The following is a 24,047-nucleotide window of genomic DNA, read 5'->3' as shown; positions in this document are numbered from 1 at the left end:
AGTTTATTTATCTTTTATATCAGCTTATCTAGGGTTATCCTGGATTTCGACTTTTTGGGCAGGTTTGCCGCCCATTTGTTTTGTCACATATCTTATTTACTTTCTCTTGTTACCTGACGCCCCTCCATGGGCGCATCCTGTTAATCCGGATTCAGATGCGCCAACACAGATAGTGTGTGCATTTGAGGAGTAACGTACTGTCTATTTTTCATGAAATTATAATATATTTTCGTGAGCTTGTCACTGAAGAATTGATACACAAATTAAGCTGACATGCATGGAGGACAAAGACCAATCAGTGTTTGTGTTGCACTATGATAAACATTATCTAGTCGTTTTTGAAGTACTCAAATTTTTCATTATGCACACAGACTGAGTCGCTTGTGGAGCAAAACTTAAAAAGAGGAACTGGTTTCTAAATTTGAAGAGTCACAAAAAAGTAAACTTCCCTTCTCTCAAAAGGTACCGTAAAGAGTGTGCCTGTAAAAAAAAAAAAATTAAAGTCTCATGGTCTGAAATCCTGGTCTTCCTCTGATAAATCTACTGGCATAGTTGCATAAGAAGGTAACTGCTGCTATTAGTACCAAGCCCATAACGAAGAGACGTTCCTTCCATCCAGTAAAAGCCAAATAAAACATTAACAAACAGCAATGGTTCATGATTAGGTACACAAAGTTTTCTTCTTTTTAATAAAGCTTGTTCTGGACCTACCTAAAATGGAGGAGTAAACAAAAATATAGGGAGGAGAGTAGAACAAACAGGCAGAAGAACTTTTTTGAACAAGAGTAATTCTCTTAAATCACCAAACAGCAAATTTGTTGGAGTCACAATCCTCAAACACCCTCAGATGTCAATTGCAAAAATAAAGAATCTAAAATGGCACCAGATCAATGGAAAATAATAAGGCGCATGCAACAAACAAACCAACAAGACATGACCCTTTGACAAGAGTCTCTATTAAATTTACTTTAATAAGATTTACTTGTATATCAAAGGAATGGTTCTCAACAGTACTGAAGTGCACGCATAATCCAATTGTAAGGGGATTAAGTTATAAAAGCACATTGATTCTGTCGCATAAACTTCTCTCAATTTTACAAATAAGAGTCCAAGATAGGTGCTCTTTCAGTACAACTAATGAAATGAAACAAACATAATGTCTGTTTCAAAAAACCTTTTCTATCAATTGTCAAAAAAATGGAAGTGCTCCACTATAAAACATCAATGAAGCTGGGCAATGCTCATAAGGAGTGCAATGTAACTGATAAAAAGTGAACAAAGATATGTCGCCAAGTAGAAACTCCATAGTATAAAGAACAAGTTAAGTCAATTCCACATAGTTCTACCATTTCACAAATATAACATCTAGGCAAACATGCAGTTACTTGTCGACATATCAACCCTTCTAATATTCTTTGGTTGGGAACAGGGTCTTTATAAGTAGTAGGGAAACCGAGACACCCCTTGGAAGGAGGCAGGGATAAAATGAGAAATGGAATCACCTTATCATTAGGGCTAGGAGCTGCCAAATGTGTGAAGTATGGGGTCAATAAGGATAAGATAGGCTCCAAAACCAAATAGTCACTATCAGGGTAAAATGACTCCTCAAAAGTCGTGCACCCAGTCGGTCTGAAATGTGAGCTGAAGCACAAACAGATAAAATGCATCAATCTAAGAGGTTCCTGTATCTATAGTTCAACCTTGTGTAATATACAAAATGTCAGAAGAGCAGACTCAGGGGCACAACACAAAAAGTACAACTAATCTGGTGTAAAGCAGTAGACTGAAGATGGTGCAATTTTGCAAGATGGTTGAGGACCAGGGATAAGTCCATACTCCTGGCTCCCCCGTTTTAAGATTTTCTGCTATCTAGAAAATGGCTTATCATGAGACTGTGCAAAGATTACAAGTGTGAAAGAACTAGTAATTCATCCTGATCTCTCCAATGCAGGTTAAGGAACCAGACCAAACCAACTCTGCATCACTGAGTTTAGAACTGCCAAATGCTTCTCTGTAGCAAAACCAAAGTTCAGGAGCTGTAAAGTAACCACCAAGGCAGGGGAAGGCACAGGGGCATGGGCCTTTGCTTGCATCTCTATGACACATTATATGTAGTTCTATCATTCTGTGAGCTTTGCTTCTCAACAGTCATGTCCAGCTGCAAAGAACGGACTTCTTTGAAATCCATGTACCTATAAGTCTGACAATACAGTTAAAATGTTTTTAAAAGATAAAAATTGCAGCTATATATTTATTGATATTGTGCATCTCCCAAAAGCAACAAAACCACCAAAGGCAGGTCACCAGTCCAAGAGAAGTTGTAGGAAATGCAAACACCACCTATTAGGCTGTAGGAGGGAAGCAATTTTGGGTACACTGTACTTACACTAAATTTGTTATCATCACCTTAATTGAGTTTAGTAATGTAGCCAAAAGAAGCAAGTTCTTAATCATTTGTAATGAAAGAAAACTGAACATAGGAGTACTCGTATTTACTACGCCATTTTTATGTTGTGGGTTGCTTTGTGTTTATATGTTGAAGGGTTTACCGAATAACAAAAAAAAAAAACATTCAAAAAAGTTTAATTTAACAATTGTTAGAGAGAGCTGAAAAGATTGCTTACCTAAATTATGTCTTTTTGCTTTTGCGTGCTCGTGGATATGTTTCTTTGTAAAACAGCCAAAAAAGACACAGTACAGGCAAGAGTGAAGTCTGTTCAAGTGGGCACCGCACATGTGACAAATGCAAGACTTAGCCTGAAATAACAGTAAAATGTATTTTATTATTTAACATCAGGTACCATAGCTCTCTTCATGACATACACAAGTAATGCCCTTAAGGGTCCTTAAGACATGCCAATAAACAAGTTAACTGCTGACCTAGCTTTCTACTACTCAAAACTATTTAAGCATTAACTGCACAGGGACTATTTTAAAAAGCAAGGGTGAACTGTTCACTTGAAACTTTTGTTAAAAAAAGGTATTTAAGCAAATGCACGCTACCTGATCTGGAATCCTAGATTATAGAATAACAGAGCACCAAGAACTACAGGAAAAGTAACTTGAAACTTAAGTAATCCCTATAACTTTAAGTGCATTTTCCCCCTAGAGCTTTACTTTTCTGCCTGTCAACATCACTGAACTACTGGGGCAAAGCGAAATATACCATAGAGAACAAGATGCTTTTAGTCGCTTTCCAAATTGTAACTGAACCCCTGAAGATTAGTTACTTACCTGTAACTGCAGTTCTCCAGTATTGTAATCTTTCATTGATTCACATGCTTGAATCATTACCCGTCGAAGTGGGAGTCCCCGGTATCATGATAAATAGTGTAAATTACAATAATTGGCTTTAAAAGGAAAGCAAAGCTCAATTTAACAGCCTATCTCCTTTCTTAAAAAAGGACTAAAGCTATACATTGACCAATCAGGCGACAGCACCTTCTAGAACCCTCACCACAGACAGAGGCCCCAGTTCCTCAGATTTTTACAAACAAAGGCGAGTTAGTGCTGAAGGCCTAATAATAAAAGGTGAGCCTCTATGGGGAGGAGGGTGGGCCGAATGTGAATCTACAAAAGATTAGAGTACTGGAGAACTACAGTTACAGGTAAGTAACTCATTTTCTTCTCCAGTACTGAATCTTTCATAGATTCACATGCTTGAATCAGAATAGTCAGCAGTCCATAATTTCAATTCATATGCATATACAAAGCAAGCGGATGGTGAGTAGATAAATATGTTGTGGTGAGGGTTCTAGAAGGTGCTGTCGCCTGATTTGTCAATGTATAGCTTTGGTCCTTTATTAAGGAAGGACACAGATAGGCTGTTAAATTGAGCTTTACTTTACTTTTAAAGCCTATTATTATATTGTACACTACTTTTGATACCGGGGAATGATTCACACATGTGAATCTATGAAAGATTCAATACTGGAGAATTTTAATAAATACCCTATATCCCCCACGACCATCCGACTGCAATATGTTCCTTAGCTCTGTAGACAATTTTAACTATTTGCTGCTGAACGGAGTGTGAGGAAACCTTTTGCACTCCACTTTTTCAATAAATAGCTGGATAATATTTTTCTTACATAAACATATTTTAGTTACATAGTTCCTTCTGATATCAGTAGTACACATTTTAATTAATAAAAGAGGCATGTAAAGAAACTATTTAAGGTAAGGTATCTATGCATTACTGACTGGATGACCAACACTATCATGTGCTAAACATCAATGTTCTCTGCTCATATTGTACATACCGACTTAAAGGTTTCAAAATAATGTACAATGAAGGTTAGAAACACTGAAGTTCCACATATAATTTCCCCAATTTAGGAACAGCAGTAAATCTTTTATTAACATTTAGAAGTTACAAATGAAATAAAATGTAATAGAATCAAGCTTAAATGCTCCTCACTTATTAACTTAAAGAACAAAGCCAATATGTTCAACAGTTCTGTCTCCAAACACATCAGCAAAACTAAAGTATTATTTGTTTTGGCTTTTGTCCTCACCAATTCTGAAATCTGTTTCAAGAATGAAAGCTACTCTGGACTACACTTTGGGTTACACCGACTTCAACCTTTACAACAAGTACTGGCAAAGCCAATAGGTATCGCATATGAGAGCTATTGACTTTGGAAATGTTTTTTTAGCCATGCAGTGCGGATGCTTTTCAGTGTGGCTAAAACTAATTTTAAAAAGCGCTATGACACAGCCAGGGCTAATGCACTGAAAAAAGAAAAAAAATAGTACATTAGTGCAGGAAGCATCATAGTCCATTTTATTAGGGTCAAGCCTGCTTACCAATCGTTGGTCACTTTGTCACTCTCTTCTTTACTATCTCCTACTTGGCCAGCATGTACCTTGGCGTCACGTCCTGTTTTGTCTGGGGAGCAAGGCCTAAGCACAGATTTATTCATGTTAGTGTTCCTCCACTAATGACGCAGTGACTCAAGAACTATTTGTTCATCTTCCTTTATCTCACTCCTCACCCATTAATTAGTGTTTTTTTCAATTATTCGTGTTTGTTTGCATTTTTTATTTGCAGTTTATATAGCACGTATGCTGAGATTCGACCCTGTTTCACCAGTGTCAAAGGTGGCAGTGCTATCCATTATGCCACCACATCTTCTCCATGTGTTGTTAATGTTTGTTTAGTACAAAGCTTGGTTGACTGATCTTGGGTAGTTTTTTGTGCAGGCTGCAGCTAGACAAAGCTTTGAGTTTTGCTTTTTATTCAAAAGAAAGAATCTAAATGTAATATGCATGATCACTGCTGTGTTACCATGCTTTCTCTGTGTAGGCATTATTAAAGAACTAAGCAGAGTCTGGTGAACATTGAACTTTGCATAATGGGCTCAATATTGCAAGTTTCATGAGACCTGGGCCATATTGCATTTTTATAAAACAGGAACTCCAGGGGCCAGTACTGCCACATGGCACAGTGTGAGCGGGAGGTAGGTGTATAAGGATCCACAGACATGCACTGCACCGCCGTACACTGAGATTGTACGGGCATTTTGTTTGTGCTGTGTGCAGATCGTATTCGGTGGCATAGTCAAGAGTACGGCTAACAGACACTTTCACATTCGCCAAATGTGGAGGGTATAGAAGGAAATAACGCATGACCCAGCCTGGCTTTTGAACCAGCAACATCAGCATCCTTGGGCTTGTAGGCCACACATACAGTGGGTAAAGTGAAATTACCTGTCCCAACATGTTCAGCATGGAAGTCTGCAAAGCCAGGAAAGGTGTAAAGTCACCCCCAGAGCGCTTGGGCAGTTGACATGTACTGTATGCCATATACAGTGCTTTCATGAACACTGGGCACCAACCTTGGAATAAAGAACTTCAGGCCACGCTCGTCGTGAGTAGAGTAGCACCCACACCCAGCACATTTTCCTATTTTCTGGTTTTGTTTAATATTGTCCATCTAATTTTTCTTTTGGGGACAGATTTGTGATTGATAGTTTATAGATTTTCCACATGTCGTTTTAATCAGGACACTGTCACCAGCGTTTATGAGTTGGTTATTGGGTTTACCACTGATGGAGCTTGAGTTCATGGTTCCACTAGGCACCTCCAAAGAAAGGTAATGATCTACATTAAACTGTCAAGTTCCGGACTTGAATGCAGTCGACCCACTAATGCATGTGGCTGTAAGCTCAACACTGGCTTCCAGATGGATTAAATGCAGTCACCGACTTCTTTCCAGCACAATCTCGCCTCATAAAAACACATTCAGCAGCCATAAGAGTGACTCAAAGGTGGGGGTAAAAATTACAAAAGCAAGACTCGAGCACTCTATTATTTTCATATTGAGCCAAATATTTAGTTTTCTGCTCCATGTGGAGCATTGGCTGTTGGAGAGGTGACCTTGACATGTATGACAGCTAGTCACATGGTGGCACCAAATCCCAGTGGTCCTGCTTCCATTCCAGTCAGAACAGTCTGTGCTTACACAGGGGAAAAACAGTGCCATTTTTTTTTTTTTTTTTTTTTTTACAGATTGTTGTACTTTTTTATGCTTAATAGACTGAGGTGCAGTGTTGCAATATACCTTGTCTCACAAACTGCAACACAAAGCCCTTGGTCCATTTCAAAACTGTTAGAAGCAAAATCAGAGAGATATTAGAGCTCTGCATTTTATGTATTGATTTGTATTAAGTACTGAAATGTATTTACCAGTTTTTATTCAACGCTTCTTGTTTTACCCCTTTTTAAAATTTGTTGCATTGATACTGGTACTGCCCAGTTGTGTCGTAAGCTATGTAAATTCCCCAGCAACGTTTGAAAACACAGTGAAGGCTCAATTAGGTGGCATAAAGCTCTTTAATAAATATGCAATACCTGCATTGACTACAATCTCCGCAAAATGTAAAGGGACATGTGGTTCTCCCCTACACACAATTCTCGCATACTGTATGCAACATCACAAAATGAACACTGCAAGAAAATGGGCTTTAATTTTTTTTTGGGGTAATCTTATCTAGGGTGAGGCCTGCGTAAACAGCGTGAGCTAGAGAATGTGCTCTAGCTTGCAAGACTATTGTGAATAATAAGGGGCTTCCAGCCCACCTATTGCTTGCCACTCATTGGCTTAACTGTCACTCTTCTCTGCTGCCTCCCAATTGGGCAGTGTGTGCCTTGGTGTCACTTCTGTTGAGTATAGACCAAGCCCAGATTTCTTCCTCAATTAGGGTGGCTACACTTATCACGCTGTCATTCATGTCCTGTTTCTGTTGTCCATCTTTCTTTAGCCATCCTCCGCTTATGTTGTTTGTGTTCCTTTTTTGTTGTTTGTATATCTTTATTGCTCACGTTTCTTTATCCCCTGCTGTTCACGTTGATATACCCTCTCCCCCAAACTCTTTGGTGTTGGCATTTTTTTTTTTTTTTTTTTTTTAACTGGGCATTGCGTATTCATGCGCTTCTCAACTTTTAAACGTTATACAGCACCCTGAGGTGCCTGTAAAAGCAGCTCAGCCATCCGACGTGTGTGCAAGGAGTTTGTTTTTTAATGTGATGTGCACATATTTTATACAGTAGCTACCTGTTGATTTTCCCTCTGTACACTCTGCTGTCTGTAGTGAACTGAAGTGAAATATGCCTCTCTCTGCAATTCCCTAGTACTGACTCTTGCCAAACAGAGGCATGCATGAAGACTACAGGCCAGGATGCCCACATGTAACTTATTGTTTATGTGCTATAGATATCCCTGCCATGAACACCATTCATCTGCTCTGCCTTAGTAGATACTATGGCTTGCTGCACATCTACATGGCTACATACTGCAGCTATTACATATTAACAAACCAATGCTTCCTGGGATCTGCACGCCTGGTTAACTTCAAAAGATTTCAGTTATTTAAAACACAGTACTGGACTAGTTTCTGCCTGGTGACCATGGACGTCACTTCACTAAAATGCCAGGGGAAGAGCGAGTGACATTACATGCCCTTTGACTTACACTTTCATTCACGCATATTCACACTCTCGCACGTAAACACACTCACCTGCAAGCATCCACACAAAATAACGTTTGCTTTTTCAACATTTACTTTTTAGCTATGCTGCACAGCATCGCGGTTGGTGTACAGCAAGGCTAAAACCCATTGGCAAACCAAGTTGATACCAAAGTTGAGGCCTATTTGGCTTTGCCAATGCTTGTTATTATTTGTATCCATGCTGCACAGCGGACACTGCTACACAGGATGGCTTCAAATCATTATCAAAGTCAGCAATGTCCATGCTGTATAGAATGACCAAAGGCAATGGCAGAGCCAATAATCTCAAAGGTGCAACCAACTGGCTTTACAATACTTGTTAGGTCTCAGAAAAATACACCTGTGATTCTGAGCATAGCAATTAATCTCCAAATGCGTGAAAAAGAAAATTAGAACGTTTGGCAAAGCTGCCACATCAAAGAAAAGGCAATTGTGCCATGTCGTAGTGAAAATACATTCAGAAGCTGATAACATCTGTTGTCACAATAAAAGCAGATATCATCTGACTTAATAAACATCCATTTCAAAAGAAGAAAACCGCTACAAATGGCAAGAGGGACAACAGGTAAGAAGAAGAAAAAAATAAATAAATAGTGACTCAATCGCACAGCGATCAGCGGAAGGACAGCAATCAAGATGTACTAATCAGTATTTGGTTCATGCTCCAGCAGAAAGAGGAAGAAGTGAAGGCAGAACGTGCTGGCCAATTAGAAGGCAGCAATTAAAAGTGACACAGAAGCCAACAAATGTTGAGCTACGGCAATCTCTCTCTCTCTCTAAAGCAATTGTGTTGCAGCACCCAGATTGTCACAGGAAAGACCTTAAAGGATTTTTAATGCTCAATTTGGTTGAAACATTTCCCAGACCGGGGGCCGCAAATGGTCCGGCACTGGCCAAAAGCAGCATTATGCTAAGAACAGGGCTTTATTTTAAGCTGAAAAAAATGAGCATTAGTAAACATCGTTGTAATGGGCCATCACCAACATGTTTTGTCATTTATATTTAGCTGGGAGAATGTGTTAAATGGGAAGGGACTCCAAATACTCTTCGGAACCCCCACCCTCACTTCTAAAAATCACGCTGTGGATACTTTTAAAAGTTAGTAAGGCAGGCCTGACTAGAGTAGTATGTTTGGCATCATGTAATTGATTGCATTCGTAAAAAAATTAAATAAATAAAAAAAAGTGTAACAGAATTTAACTCCATTGTTTAATTAAGTGTAGACATATTTAAATATTGCCAGATTAACAGATTTGTGAACAATTCGGAGGGGGCCTAGGTTTTTTTGCTGACTTGGGTGGGTGGAAGCGGGTTGGGGTGCAACATTGTTAAGAAGTTCGATGTTTGAAGAAGACCACTGCCCTAGACTACATAATGCAGGTAAGGTCTGTCAAAATAAGAAATTACACTTTTTCTTTAAAGTTTGATTAGGAACCCATCACTTTACTTAGATCCAGTGAAATATAAATTGCATTCAATGTATTTAACCAAATAGGTTACATAAAATTAGAAAAGATTCACGTAACAGATATCCAATTAAAAACTAAACAAGCATGGACAATGCAATAGGTCTCACATTTAGTTGAGTTGGAGCTCTTGGTGTTGTAAATGCATAACTGGACTCCCCCATAAATTGGTCTTATTTTGGCCCTTTTTGCTACATACTTCCATCAACTCTGCATATAACTAAAGGGCTAGTTGGCCTACTAAAATATTTGTTTTTCAAAACAAAACCATTAAAAACACAAACTACTCTAAGGTGCAAAATAAATGTTCCAGACACTAAAAAGCTTAAAAATACACTGAACGGTGGGATGGTTTATTATTTTGGGGTCTCCATAACAGTGTGGTGACCCAGAGACGGTATAGAGAGAAAGAGCACATTGTGGTGAACGTTTTGAAGGTGGTCCCACAGACTGAGTTATGAGCAAAAATGTTCTGTAAAAGGAATGCCCTGCAAATCATTATGTGGCGAGTTTCCAAGTGCTGCATATATTGTAGTATGTTGACTGTAATGGTCAGAACTGCTTTTAGAGGACACCCCAAAAAATACCATTTGTAAGAAACAGTCATGTAACCATATAGTTAGCCCCAGAGTGCATCATCACATGAAAACAAAATGGCAGAACGTAATGCAGTGCACCATATATTTAGCCCTAGAGGGCGTAGTGCATTACATATTTTAATGGCTTGCAGGCCTACTACAATGATAAGACCCTTAAAACACAAACTACTCCGCTGTAAAACAAAAGTTACAGCCATGAGAGAAGTTAAAGACAGTGAATGGTGGGTGGGGTTATTATCTTGGGGTCCCCAATAACACAGTGTGGGGGCACAGAGATGACCTGGACGAAGTGTTGTGCTGAACGTTTTGGTGGTGGTCCCATCGGGCTAGGACCACCACCGGCTGAGTTATGGTAAAAAAATGTTTGAAAAAGAAAGTTTGCAAAGCAATATGAGGCAGGTTTCCTCGAGTCAAGGGTGAGGAATTCAATAAAATATCTATTTGTTCTTGGGACATATTGCATCATAAATCTACTTGTCTCATTGGTCCCATGTAGTGCAGTGACAAATTATGAGCTCTGATAAGAACGACTCTGATTATGCCAGGGAAAATACTATACTAGGGTTTGAATTTTAGCAATTCCTTTATTTTGCCACCTTCCCACAGATGTACATAGTGGGACTGGAGGTAGCAGTAAGCAATAGTTCCAGGGTCGGAATGCCCTATTGAGTCGTGCAAACCGACCAACTTGCATGTTTTAGGGGTTTTCACTAGCTCTTCTCTTATCGTTTTCCATACTAAGAAAGCTTGGAAGTTTATTCCTGACAAGGGCAGAAGTAAGATTTCTTGGGTTATGAAAAAGGTGGTGGAGGGAAAGTGAACTTGCAAACGCTTAACAGATTTTCCCAGGTGCAAACGTACACAATTGCTCCTGCTAAAATGTAGTTCTCAAATAACGTTCTCAGAGTATCATTTCCCAGCTTAATTCTGTAAATTCATGAAACCCGTAAATCTGCTCTAATGCTAGGACCTATACCATGGGTACACTTTTGTGACTTTCTTCAAGAATTGGGACCCTAAATAGGTCTGGCGTTAACCAAGATGTTTTGTTTTTAATTAAATTCTGCCTCTCTCTAGCTGTCTAATGGCTGGCTTCACTAGGAGTGCCAGCATTGTGCACTTTCACAAGGAGCATCAGAGCATACAAAGTAATTTTGTTCAATGGCAAGAACTACTGGGAAACTGTGTGCCTTTTGAGACCCAAAAATATTTTTGCTTTTTGCCAGTGTTTGTTATAATAGTGAGGCCCCGACAGCTCCCACAACAATAAAGTTTTGAACAAACCATGTCATAACAAGACACGCATTGACAAAACCAAAAGACTGACAACCAAAGTCGAACTATGCCAATACTGGTTTATTTTCATGTTTCACATAATCTTGTTACAACTGATTACATTGATATTTCCATTATGAATAGTTTTTGGAAATACTAGCATGCATTAACACCCGTTACTAAATGATGCTTCAGAGGAAAGGTACCTAAAATTTCACAGTAATTTAGCAAAAAAGTTTCCTAGTTTCTTTCAAAATAAAATATTCACAAAAAATCCTCATTCTTGCTTTCAAGCTTCTGCAAATATTTGCATATAATCAGAGGGCATTCTGGGAGCATTACATGTAACCTCATATTGTTAAACTTTGCAAACGTGTGTACACATTTTTATACTGGGACTACTACAAGTAGTGCAGTCTGGGCTTACGTTTCCTGAAAGCGCTCACCCTATTAATGAAGGCTTTACTTTAATGAACCATAAGTAAAAGTTTAAATACCATTAACATATGGACACAAATATTACCTTGAGTGTAGACAATGCCCTTCCCTGATCCATAATGTGGTACTGTAGATTGGCAGCCAAAGGGTTTCTACTGCAAGGGGTTGGGCCTACGTAACCCTGATCCCAAATAATATATCTTGGGCGTTGGGGTTTAGGAATGCCACATCCTTCCCGAGTGCAGTGATTATTGCTGTGCTGGGATAGACCCTTTGATGATTTCTTTGTTTTTATGTAGGTAAAGCATTTACTAATTGCAAGGATTTTTTGGAAGCCATGGAGCACAAAAGGGAGAGAAAAACACAATTGAAATGACTCCAATTAGGTAACCGTGTGAACAACATGATGAGCTCCTCAATACCACCGACAGAGTCTGCACGGTTCGTGATCAAAATGCCATGGCCACCATGGAGCATAAAGGGGGGAGACACAAAAGAAAAAAGTAGTTTGCCCTCCCAGAAGTAGATGGGCAGTCATGCAATAATCCATGTAAAAAGGTCACTCTGCAAGGCGAACAAAAGCCTCAAGGTGGGACAAGCGCAAAACATTTGCCAATGACATCAAGGGATGGTTGAAAAGCAAGTGCAGGAACAAATGAGTGATGGGTGTGTTTAAAGCCCACAGAACAGATTACAAAAGGTCGAAAAGCTGCTATGCTCTACCTAAAAACAAAGTTTGGGGAAGGTGTTCTTAATACACTCAACCCACTTGCTTCACCTCATTTTAAAACTGCCTCCACCAAAGAATCAGACTGCCATTTTTAGGATTTCAAAATAAGTACTGGCAAAAATAATATAGGCCTTGCCTGATTTTCAATTATGTCAGACTTATTTGCTTTGCGAAAGACCATGCCTTGCGGAACTTTCAGCAACAGCCCATTGACTAGAACCAGAGGCATAGCCGCACAGAATCACATTCGGAAAGGGCTCTTTTATACTGTAACAATTCTAGGGTAATTATCCAATGTACTACTCTATAGTGGAAATAAGGCGAATTAATATTTGTAAATAAAATTTCACCTCTGGACCTATTACAGTTAAAACTGAGAAAAAAGTGTTAGATTGAGCAATGGAATTTGGGAGTAGGTGAAAAGAGGGTGGTGGTGGGGGGTGGGGGTGGGGGGGGGGGAACAGCCAAATACCAGGTGATGTTACTCCCTTTGCTACAATAGCAGCTTGTTTTTCTGCGAGTGCGGAGTTAACTACCATTTAAGGATGATTAACACTAGCATCTTACATCATGTCAGCATTGGAACAGAATATGTTTACCATTTTTAAAAAGACAGAGACTCGGGAAGCGCAGCGTGTTCTTTCCCTAGGGTTCTGGGATTTTCCAAAAGACAGTAGACATAGTGGGCAAGTCAGTCTGGCCAAGTCTCAAATTCTCGGTTTAACAAATGTACATTATAGCTACTGGGAGGAATGGGACTTTGCTGTTCTATGGCAACATAAACATGTTTTTTATGGTTATGTGAGATGAGTTGTAGGAGCACTGACTGACGTGAGGAGTTGTAGTGTAAATGCTTACTCAACTATGTCTTTGGTGCTGCTTTGATTGTGCGAGAGTCACAAGGACTTTGTGTTCCCACATGACTGAGAAATGTACGTATCTAGACTAGGTAAATGCTCTGCTGGCTGATAAGTGTTTTACGGAACCTCAAACTAGAATAACTGACATATCCAAACTGTGTTGTATAACTTCTTGAATGTTACAAAGTAGGAGGATGCAAGTTGCACATCTGCTTCACTACAATGGGACTCATATAGACAAGAAGAATCTTGTTGAATTTGGCGTACGTCTGAATAGCCCATGACATACGTGCTCTGAATACCTACCTGCTTTAATCAATCTGCTCAAGACATAGCAGATCATTTTAACTGGTGTTTCCTTTGATACCACCCCACAGGCAAAGAACATGTTAGCATCTAAATAAGAAACTTAAGTTTCCAATCCCTCTGTGTGTTATTTAAAGGGTAAGTGAAGCAAAGTAAAAGCCGAGACAATAGCCTCGCCATGCTCCGACATAAGCTAAATGCTAAGCCAGTCCCTCGCACCAACAGTCTTCTCAAAACCATGTGCACCCTTCTCCATATCTTCATGCACTTGCATAACCTTCGCATTAACATGTAACATAGGCACACATGCACATCCAACGCCACAGATTCACTAGGAGTCCATAAACCACCACATCCAATAGAAACACAAAAAATCATGTTCAATGTGCCTTCACTGATGCAGTCAATCTACTCAACACAATCAACAATATATATATTTTTTTCTCATCAGAGACCTAGAACAGAGTATTCACAAAGTTTTCCCACAAGGTTCCATCCATCAGATCAACTGACCGAATCAGACAGGAGTGGCACAGCATTTGTCCATGGATCAAGGTTGCCATGCACACTTCAGGAGCAACTACGCTTCAACTCTGAGCTTTTTTACTTTCACTTTCCTCTATAATCTATGAATTTCCACTTGATCTACCATTCACCCGGCATCAATATAAAATTCAATAATCGACTTGTTCACCGCAGCCTCCAACAGCTAAAATAAACATTTCCTTTGGCAATTCAATGATTGGAGTATACAACTACTGGGACTCTGAAGATCCTCTATAATCTGCGGTCCACCTCCATCATTAGCGTGGTGAGGGTAAGCAGCTGTTGAGCTGAGCAAGCACTTGACATCTCGCGCACTTTCATGAATAAACTACAATAAATGGCATCAACAATGCCACAACCAACTTTAACCTTCTAAACAGATCTCCCCCATGTTCCTCCGAAACCGAAGACCATGACTAGACCCTGTACCTATCTCCTGCAAAATGCACTATCAAACAGCCAGATAGCCATGTCTGATGTACAGACAGAATTCAGGATCCTATGCTCTCCAAAAAATATAAAAGCCAGGCACTACTTAAGAACAACTACCTGAGGGCAATGATTTAGTCAAGAATTTGAGGACAGCAAATAAAAATTAGACAATGAGAAGGGATTGCTAACAGATGCAATAACCAGTTAGCTCATTAGAGGCTGCCTACAAGACCATTTACTTATCAGAATTAGCACACTAATTCACTGAACATTCCTAGGGCAAGTTCAAGTCAACTGTCTTTCAACAGACACTTCTTCAATGTCCTTTTAAAGACAGTGAACTAGAAAGATGTACCTTGAGCTACAGCAAATTCCAGCATTTGGAGCCTTGAATTCCTAAGGCCTTACTACAGGCAGAGCAGAGTTTAAAGTGGAGAATTATCAAGAGATTATGATCTAAACAAGAGACCTCCCCCAGAGAACAAGCACTAGTTTTTCACATACATTTTGGACAAGATTTTGAATACTTTTAGGAATAATGCAGGCCACTTCAAAGCTCCTGCACTGCAAGCCAATAAATAACTCTTATGGTGGAGAAAATATTGCCCATTTTATTGAGAACTTCTACAACAAGCATAGTCATATTCTCTGCCCTACGTCTGCACACAGTGCACTAGACCATTTTCAAATGAACATGGCAAGAATAAGTGCACAGCAAACAAAAACGGGAGCAAATTTTCAATCGGTAAAAAAAGTATGGTGAAAGTATAAGGTATAATGTATATAAGTACATGACATGGAATGTTAATAAAAAAATAAAGAGGATATTTTCAACTGTAAAAAATCATTGCCGTTATAATTTTTATTTGTTAAGTGGGTGGCTTTTTTTTATTTATCTATTCATAGCCCTGAAGAGGTTTCACCTACAGAACGAAACAATCAATCAGTCAATCAAGGATATGTAAAGCGTGGCTAATCACCCATAGGGTCTCAAGGCGCTGAATGTAGGCATGCTGCTCAACTGAAACATGCTGGATGCAGGATTAGGAGATACTTTTTCAAAGACAGATAATACATTTTCCCATGTTTACATAGATTTAAGGGGATATCTGTTTTTTTTTTTAAATACAAAACCGTTGTGCATTAAGGCAAAAACGACTCCACTTTAGCCTTGTCTGCACAAAGGGGAGAAAGAGGTTTCTCCAGGCTTTCTGCAAAAAACACGTATTCAGTCTTTTCCTAGCGGCATAATAATTAACTCTTTGTAGTTATGACAGTGAGATCCCTGATATAGCTTTGTGTTTATTTGCCATCTCTGAGCATCATATGGCCTAGCCTTGGGGCACATTGTGTGAAGTCCCCATGGGTAAACTGACAAGAGTCTAACTTTCTCCATTTGTAAATACTCTTTCTCACAGAGAACCAGTTGACCTAATATCATTTCGAAATGGATTACACACCCCGTTCAAGACTAATGGGCAGCAATGATGTGTTTCAGATCAAAAATATATTTAGCTATATGAATAATCAATTAACCCAAATGTGAATGCTGAAGAACAAACGCTGAGAAGGTTTCTATTTTTTAGGGTTGAGCGCGCAAAGCGCTCTGTCCCTGGTGTAATCTCTCTGTTGGCTTTTAACCACACCCATGTCGTTCCCATCAGTTCCGTTAATTCATGGGCTTGCCTTTTACAATTCGCCTGATTTCATTAGTGAACGGCATGCATACGTCAAGCCTTTTCCGGTGTTTAGCCAGCCTCAAGTGCGCCGCCCAACTAATGAAAACATACGAGTCTCCATGTTTTCCATATGGTTTCAGGACTACCTTTACTCTTTATTTTGTAGGCAGAATGATCTCACTGGGCAGTAGTCGAGGGTTTTGCAAGAAATTGACCCTGTTACAAGGATAGTTTCACTTCTGCTGGTTACATGGATAATTGCACTTTTGGCAATGCGTTTCACTGCAAGCAAACTTTGGTTTCCTTTTGTGTGTCTGCTTCGCGCTCATGGCAGCCATAAGCTCACTTATGTGAAAATATTTTAATTTTCAGTTCATGTGGCAAGAAAGGTCCAATTAGGAGTTTACAATGCTAATAGCTCTAACTCAAGCAAACACGAAACCCATTGCATTGCAAATGATTGTTTATACATGTGGTAGCATATCATGATAATCAAATCATGCTTATTTGATTAGCAACGTACGATTCAATCACATTTTTAACTACCACACAAGCTGTAAGGGTGAACCTTTTCACACAAACCTGATGAACAGGAGCAGTATCTTGTTTAATAAAAAACGGCAATGTGGAATTTATGTGCTATTTGACAAATGAGGTTAGATGTATTTAAGTTTTAGAAAGGCCTAGATGAAGGTCCGTGTGGGTGTCATGCACTGGCGGACGCCTGCACTACCTTCCCAGGTGTGACCATCAGCTAACGCTGGAAAGGGGATAAAAGTTTCCTTTTTCAAACCCTATGGTGACGGTGGAGTGGAATCCCTTCCACTTAAACCCTCACTCCACTACTTGCCCCTCTGTGAGGATAGTACTGACATCCTAAATCCCCACCAGAGCGGAAAGGAAGAGCAGATGAGTTTTCTAAGCCGTCCATTGGGGATTTTAGGCCTTAGGCAGCCTCGCCATCTTTTAGGGATGCAAGGGTGGAAGACGGGGAGGGCGAGAATAATAAACTGGCAGAAATCCTCAGGACAACCAGGGAATATGTAGGCCTACATTATGGGCATGTTGGGCCCATGTTTTTCCTGGTGATTTCCCAAAGTTACGACAAGCACTGCCTGCAGCGAGCAGGGGCACATGCAGTCTTCATCCTGGTATTAAACAAGACCGTTCGATTTTACTTAAATATCTATAGCTATTTTATGATAGGGGTCTGTAGACCACCCTCTTCATCTACTGGGCTTAGGTCATTCACATTATTCCATACCCACTATGGTGGCAAAGGTCAGGCCATTTCAGACACTGGCTGAATTCACTGTGAGTGATGGCATTCTGAATTTTCAGAAGGAGCACATACGCATACAAAGTAGGCTTCGTCAGTTCCTAGAGCGAACTATGTGAATGTATGCTTCTTGAGATGAGAGCCACATTTTTGCTTTCAAGCAATAGCTTTTTCACTGGCAAAGGCATAGGAGCTCCCTCAAATTAAAAGTTTTGCAAAACCCATGAAAAAAAAAAAAAGCATAGTGAAAATCAAAAAGGTTGCCAGTTGTCGGTTGTATGAAGAAACCATGCTTGCCGGAACAACGAATACTTTAGCAACGCAGTTGTTTCCATGCATGCCTTTACAACGAATTTCTCTGTAAGAGCATGGCTAGTAAGGGCATGCGTGGAAAAGCATGTGAAAGGGCCTGCGTGGTTCCGTCATGCAACCCCCCCTTACCCCAAGGCCCAAAACTACCCCCCACCTCTAAAACCTAAACTACCCTGCCCCCCCCCCCCAACATGTACTGAGCCCAAAAAATAAAAATACACTATCTCAACCCTCACACCCCTGTAAACTAAAGTAACCGAACAGCCACACCCGCCCTGAACCCTAAAAACACCCCCAAAAAAAAAAAAAATGCGTGACACCCCACACGCCCATAACCCTTTAAAAAAACCAAAAAAAACTATCCTGACCCCTGCGCCTAAAAAGTTAACTATCCCAACCCACCCTGAGCCCCAATACCTAACCCACAATAAGAAAACAACCCCAACCCCTAAAAACTTAAATACCCCAACCTCCACCACCCACCCTGAAATCTACAAATACTGACCCCAAACCCCTACAAACTAAAAGTACCCAACACCCCCACCCACCCTAAGCCTAAATCCACCCTCCTGCTAAACACTACCCACCACCCCTGCCCCAACCCCACTTACCTCACCATGTCCTCTCCCAAACCTTCCTCTTCGCTCAACACTTTCAAAATAAACTACCCGCCTCCCACCCTAAGCCCTAAATAAAAGAAAAAAACCTAGTCCCTCCCCCAAAAATAAAAAAGTAAAAAAAATAAACTGCCCGACCATATAATCGAAACCCCCCCAAAAATAAATAAAATGCCCCCCACCCAAGTATCCTAATCCATCCCCCACCACTGCCCCAGCCCCACTTACCTCACTGTGTCCTCCACATTCTCCTCTCCCGAACGCATGGCATATGCGCAGTTCAGCACATGCATGTGCAAGGCACAGAAGAAAAAAAATATACGTTGTTCAGGCAAGCGTGGTTACACTTGTGTGGGAAACGTCACCGTCATTAAGGATGCGTTGTTAAGGACTTTTTGCACGAATGTCCGGCCTATTGGCTTTGCAATTTTTAGGCTGCCTGATTTGCTATTGGGGGGAGGGGAAGGGGGTGCACATATTGTGGTGCCAGAACCGCCTTTTTGACCCCATCGGACTCAGATATGGCATTGTTTTAGTTGCCTCCCAGCTAAAATGGTCTTCACTGCATGCAAGTGCCTTAATAAATGATCAGTAGCTTAAGTGAGCTCACCCATTGTACCTTTAAGCATTCTGTGGTTGTGGGTACATGGCATTTTGAAGTAATACTTTTTTGTTTCACTTCGAAGTTCTTTCAGGGAGTTCTTCAGTCAAGTGCTTTTTTTTTCCCCCCCTTTTTTTGCTTTTCCACACCCCCACCCACACTTGCCTTATTGTAGAATATTGTGTTTCAGAAGGAAGGATTTAGACAGGTTTGAGACAAATAGAGACTGCATACAAGTGGATTACTGCTGCCTAGGCCCCGACAACAGTATCAGTGGACATCTAAGGCAGGATCAGATAATGGGGCAACGCCAAGGTAGAGAAAAATAAAGCAGAATCTGAAAGCAAATTTTCAGTGCAAATGTTCCATCTGATGACGCAGTTTCCATTTACTGAGGGAAATGGTCATAGCAGTCATGATTCCTCTTTGGAAGCACAATCTGTGCAGGCAGCTGGGCCACGATGCTGCCAGATTTCATGCAACGAGACAGCAGCAGGTAGATCAACCAAGAAGGTATGCATGTGCAGCAGCAATCATAGGTACAGGGCTCTCCTGCCAACCCTCTAATATTGTGTGGCCCCCAAATTCCTCCGTTCTCAGACAAAGCTCGATGTAAAGTCAATACAGTTAATTTTTTGCATGTTGACTATTTCCGTCCTTTCTGGACGTTGAATTCCTTGAGGAAGTTGTGCATGAAACAAATTTGCATATCAAACAGTTTCTGCGGGTCAAGGAGGCAATCTTGGGTCTAATTATAGGCCACACCAGTGGACTCCCACTTCATTTGGGAAGTTGAAGAAACTTCAAGGCCTTAAGCTCAAAATGGGGATAGTGCACAATCCAACCGTACAATCCTACTTGTCTACTTGTTTGTTGCTTATAAGAACAGTTCCCCTGTCATGGTTTGGGGTCAGTTGGCTGAAGTTCACAAGTTGTATACAAGTACATAGGTGCAGTGGATGAATAACCAGGTAGTTCAGCCATATAACGCATATCAAAACTTGCACACCGTCTTAAAATTCTTTACCTTCCTCATTGCTGTTTATCATAAGACCAACAAAGGAAGACTGACCTCTTTAGTTGACTTGCAGCTGATAGTCATTTAAAGTCTTCCTCCTGCAGTAGCCTATACTTTATCTGCTCTAGAGAATGTTGCAAGGCTGCAGGATCAGCACTTTGCCAACTGTGTCACAACAACACAGGAAAGGTTTGACCATGTTGTTGTTGAAAAGTGTGTTCTAAGCAGGGAAAGAGGCAGGAGTATCTGTATTACTGTCCCACGTGCCCATTTCAGCAGGCCTATGTTTTCCATTGTGAATTACAATGTACCATGCAAAAAATGAATGTAGTGGGAATTTGACTGAGTTGGAGCTGCCCTAATACGCATCTCAATGGCTATGCGTGGATACATACCTTCCATGGACTACTACTTTGCAAGCAGCCTTTCAAACTCTTTTCTCCAGCAGAGAAAATACTGGACTTGCTTATGGCCCGCATGACACCTTTAATCAGGCACCAGAATATGGTTGATTTTTCATTTCCACCTGGCAAGTGAATTAGTCAGGGCACTGCACACAAAAAGTGGACGGGACACATGGTACTTTATCAAGGAGTTACCTATGAGGCAAAACCTAAAGCCCTTAGCAGATTTTATAGTGCTCTTTAGGGATCTTGAGACAGGGTTCCTTAGAATGTTTACCTTAGTTTCAAAGGTAGATATCCTCACTCATTTCAAAGAATGTAGCCACAAGGTATTGTCAGACACCTTCACCTACTCTCCTCCCCCCCCCCCCCACACCAAACCTTCATCCATAAAAAAATAAGGAGTCTGATTTAGCACATTAAGTATTCTGAAGGAGCATGAAAGACTTATTTTTGAGCCTTGTGTGGACGCCACGGAAGATGTTGGTAAAGGTCCACATGCTAAGTCTAGAGGATTGGTCTGCACTTTGAAGGAGAGAATGACACATTAACAGGTAAGAAAAGCATAGGGTAAATATACTTACATAGAGACATCACATAGGTAGAAGACAGTCAAGATAGGAGATTCAGACGTCGTAAGCTCACCTGCATCATAGGCCTCGAACCCATGTGTGCCACACTCACCCCTATATTCAATGGCACCCGCACTCAACTAACCAGACCACTCCCAACCATGCAGTAGCCAGGCTCCCCATCAACCTCTCAAACCAAATGCACACCACCCCCTCCGTACCTTAGAGCTTCACTGGCTATCCATCCACAAGCAAGTTTGCTTCAAACTCCCCCACACACACACACATTCAAAGCCTTTCATCACACTGTCCCAGCATACTTCAACAATCGCATCAGATTTCAGAAACCTTCCATACACAGGAACTCAGCCAGACTCTTCAACTGGCACAACCCATGCATAGGCAGAACCACTGGTCGTACCTTGTCAAACCTTGCTCCTAAAGTTTGGAACAACCTTCCCCTAAACAGTAGAGCCACCTATTTTTTTTTTTTTTTTATTCTACAAGAATCTGAAGACTTGGCTCTCCAACTAGGAGAGTCCTTGGCTCGGACCAGACAGCTCCTGCAATGGCAGCAGAATACTCTCCCAGGTGATAGGGGCCACTTCAAATACACATAGTACACATAACAGAACTCTGCACTCACCATTACACAAATGGGTCATATCTGTGGCCTGCTTGCCATATTTATTCGCAGTTAAAATGTGGTAGATATTCTGTTCATCATACGACAAAAGCACTTCAGTCAAACCACTGCACAAAACAGACTTGTTACAGAGTATCCTGTGCTCCAAAAACATAGCAGTTTTGGACATGCTTATTAAGAAACGTAGGACAGTCTTGCCAGCATGTTTACCTTAGTTTCAAAGGTAGGTGTACTCATTTCAAGGAATGTAAGCACCTAGGTATACCCACAGTCAGCCCCCCCACAACCACTAACAGGAAGTAGATAGATTTAGCACAGTGAGTGAGCTAAAAAGGCACGAAAGACTTCTTCCTTAGACCCATGTGGCTCTCATGGGAGCTTAAACTTTCAATTGGTACACATTCAATATTGCTCAGAACATCAATGGAGGCGGCTAGCTGACATTTAGTAAAAACGTAGTCTAGGTTTCTATTCATATGGGATGTGAAGCGTTTTGAGGCACAAAAATATGTTGAGTGAGTGCGAGGGAGAGTGTGCGAGTGTGTGTGTGTGTGTGTGTGTATATATATATATATAGCTCTATATCTCTATTTTGCTTGTGGTTTGTTTGTATGTAAGTTGATCAATGACTGGTGACGGGTGGTGAGATTGGGGATTCAGTCCTTAGCATATGAATGCGTCTAGCCCTTTAATGGTATGGTGAAGTGAGTGTTCTGCTATACAGGTTTGGGCCCATGGCTGGCTGGATAAAAGTAGTCATATGGTGTGAGAAAGACACCTGGAGGGCCCACAAAGTAGTTGAAGCCTTGACGTGGCTATACGGCTTGCCTCTAATAATAATGGGTTAAATAGTCTGAAACTTTCATTAGTAGTTGGTCTTTGAAGCTAGCACTTCCGGGGGTACAAGGAGAACATGCACAATAATTTTTTACCCACTCAAAATCACTGTTTTTTTTCGTGACGTTCATCTCTGTAGATTTTGAGCCATGATTCGCTGCTACCCAGGGAAACCTACCTAACCAAAACAATTCTGAAAACTAGACAATGGAAAGGTGGGGTGGGGGATGGGGGGTTGGGGGGGGGGAAGTGGCCTGACTTGGGTGGATTTTCTTTCCCAGATATCCATGCAAAACTCAAATGCACATTTACTCCTCACATTTCAGTGAATCTGCAGTGATCACCATTTCCACTTGGGTGGGTGGGGCAAGCGGCCGCAACACAAAAGGTCCTAAAGTGCTACATCAAGAGATCAGAGATTTGGATTGCTGCAGTGTTTGGGGACAGGCCTGGCAGGCCCCCCACGGAAAACTATCCACCATAGAGAGTTTTTAAGGTCAGACTCCCAGCAGGCTCCCGTGTTGTGTGCCATGGCTAAATCCCACAATGATTTCTTAACCACAATGCCCTGCAAAACTGAAACTTTGCTACAAGTCACGTATTTTCTTACATTTCTGTGATGGAAACATTCGGAATCACCAAGAATCCACAGAATTCTTACCAGTCAGCGTTACCCCATTTGTCTTGATAAAAACATTGCTCCCAACTTGTGTGACTGGGTTTAGTGCCCATGACAGCAATGGATCAAAACAAGGTTCGATGGAATCCACTTGCAAGACGCCACGGATTGGCTTTTTTTTTTTTTATTTTATTTTTTTAAATTGTGGCTTTGGTAGGTTTCCCCGTGTGGTGGCCTAGACAAGCCCCAAAATCCACAGCTACCCACTTTACAATAACAGGGTAGGTTTGTGTGGAAAAAGTTGATCTCTCTACATAGTGTTTTGAGCCCTTTACGTTGCAGGCACACTGCCTACTCACACAAGTGAGGTACCCTTTTTAATCAGGAGATTTTGGGAAACAATAGGGGGTGAAAAATCTGTGGCTTCCAAACGATTCTAAAGCTTTCCCTCACACAAATGTGAGGAACATGTGTGTTTTAGGCAAAGTTTGATGTTTGCAGGACATTGTGGGTATGAGAAATTCATGGGAGCCACGCAAGGCACAAAACTCAGTAATCCTCTGGGTGTCTAGTTTTCAGAAATGTGCCGGTTTGGTAGGTTTCCATTGGTGCCGTCTGATCTGTGGACCTAACATCCACAGCCATGCAAGTTTCAAAAACGGGATTGGTTTTGAGTGGAAAAATGTGATTTCTCCATGTTGCGTTTTAAACCCTTTCCAGTTGCTGGCGTTACTCCACAAATAAGTGAGGGAACACCTATCGGGAGATTTGAGGGAGTGCAGAGTGTTAGGAAGTTAGT

General features: G+C 40.8%; 1 protein-coding gene across 5 annotated transcripts in view; it reads right to left on the bottom strand.

Moving 5' to 3' along the window:
- The window catches only part of USP22 (ubiquitin specific peptidase 22), a 404,497-nt gene that overhangs the window by 338,100 nt on the left and 42,350 nt on the right, over nt 1-24,047 (bottom strand). For all 5 annotated transcript variants that reach the window (XM_069210051.1, XM_069210046.1, XM_069210048.1 and 2 more), the window contains exon 2: nt 2,625-2,757. In XM_069210051.1, coding sequence (XP_069066152.1) covers nt 2,625-2,736 — 112 coding nt within the window. In that variant the 5' untranslated portion in view covers nt 2,737-2,757. The remainder of the gene's footprint in view (nt 1-2,624; nt 2,758-24,047) is intronic.

The sequence above is a fragment of the Pleurodeles waltl genome, chromosome 10 (assembly GCF_031143425.1).
Source record: "Pleurodeles waltl isolate 20211129_DDA chromosome 10, aPleWal1.hap1.20221129, whole genome shotgun sequence".
In the NCBI taxonomy this organism is placed as follows: domain Eukaryota; kingdom Metazoa; phylum Chordata; class Amphibia; order Caudata; family Salamandridae; genus Pleurodeles; species Pleurodeles waltl.
This window is presented reverse-complemented; position numbering and strand designations above follow the sequence as displayed.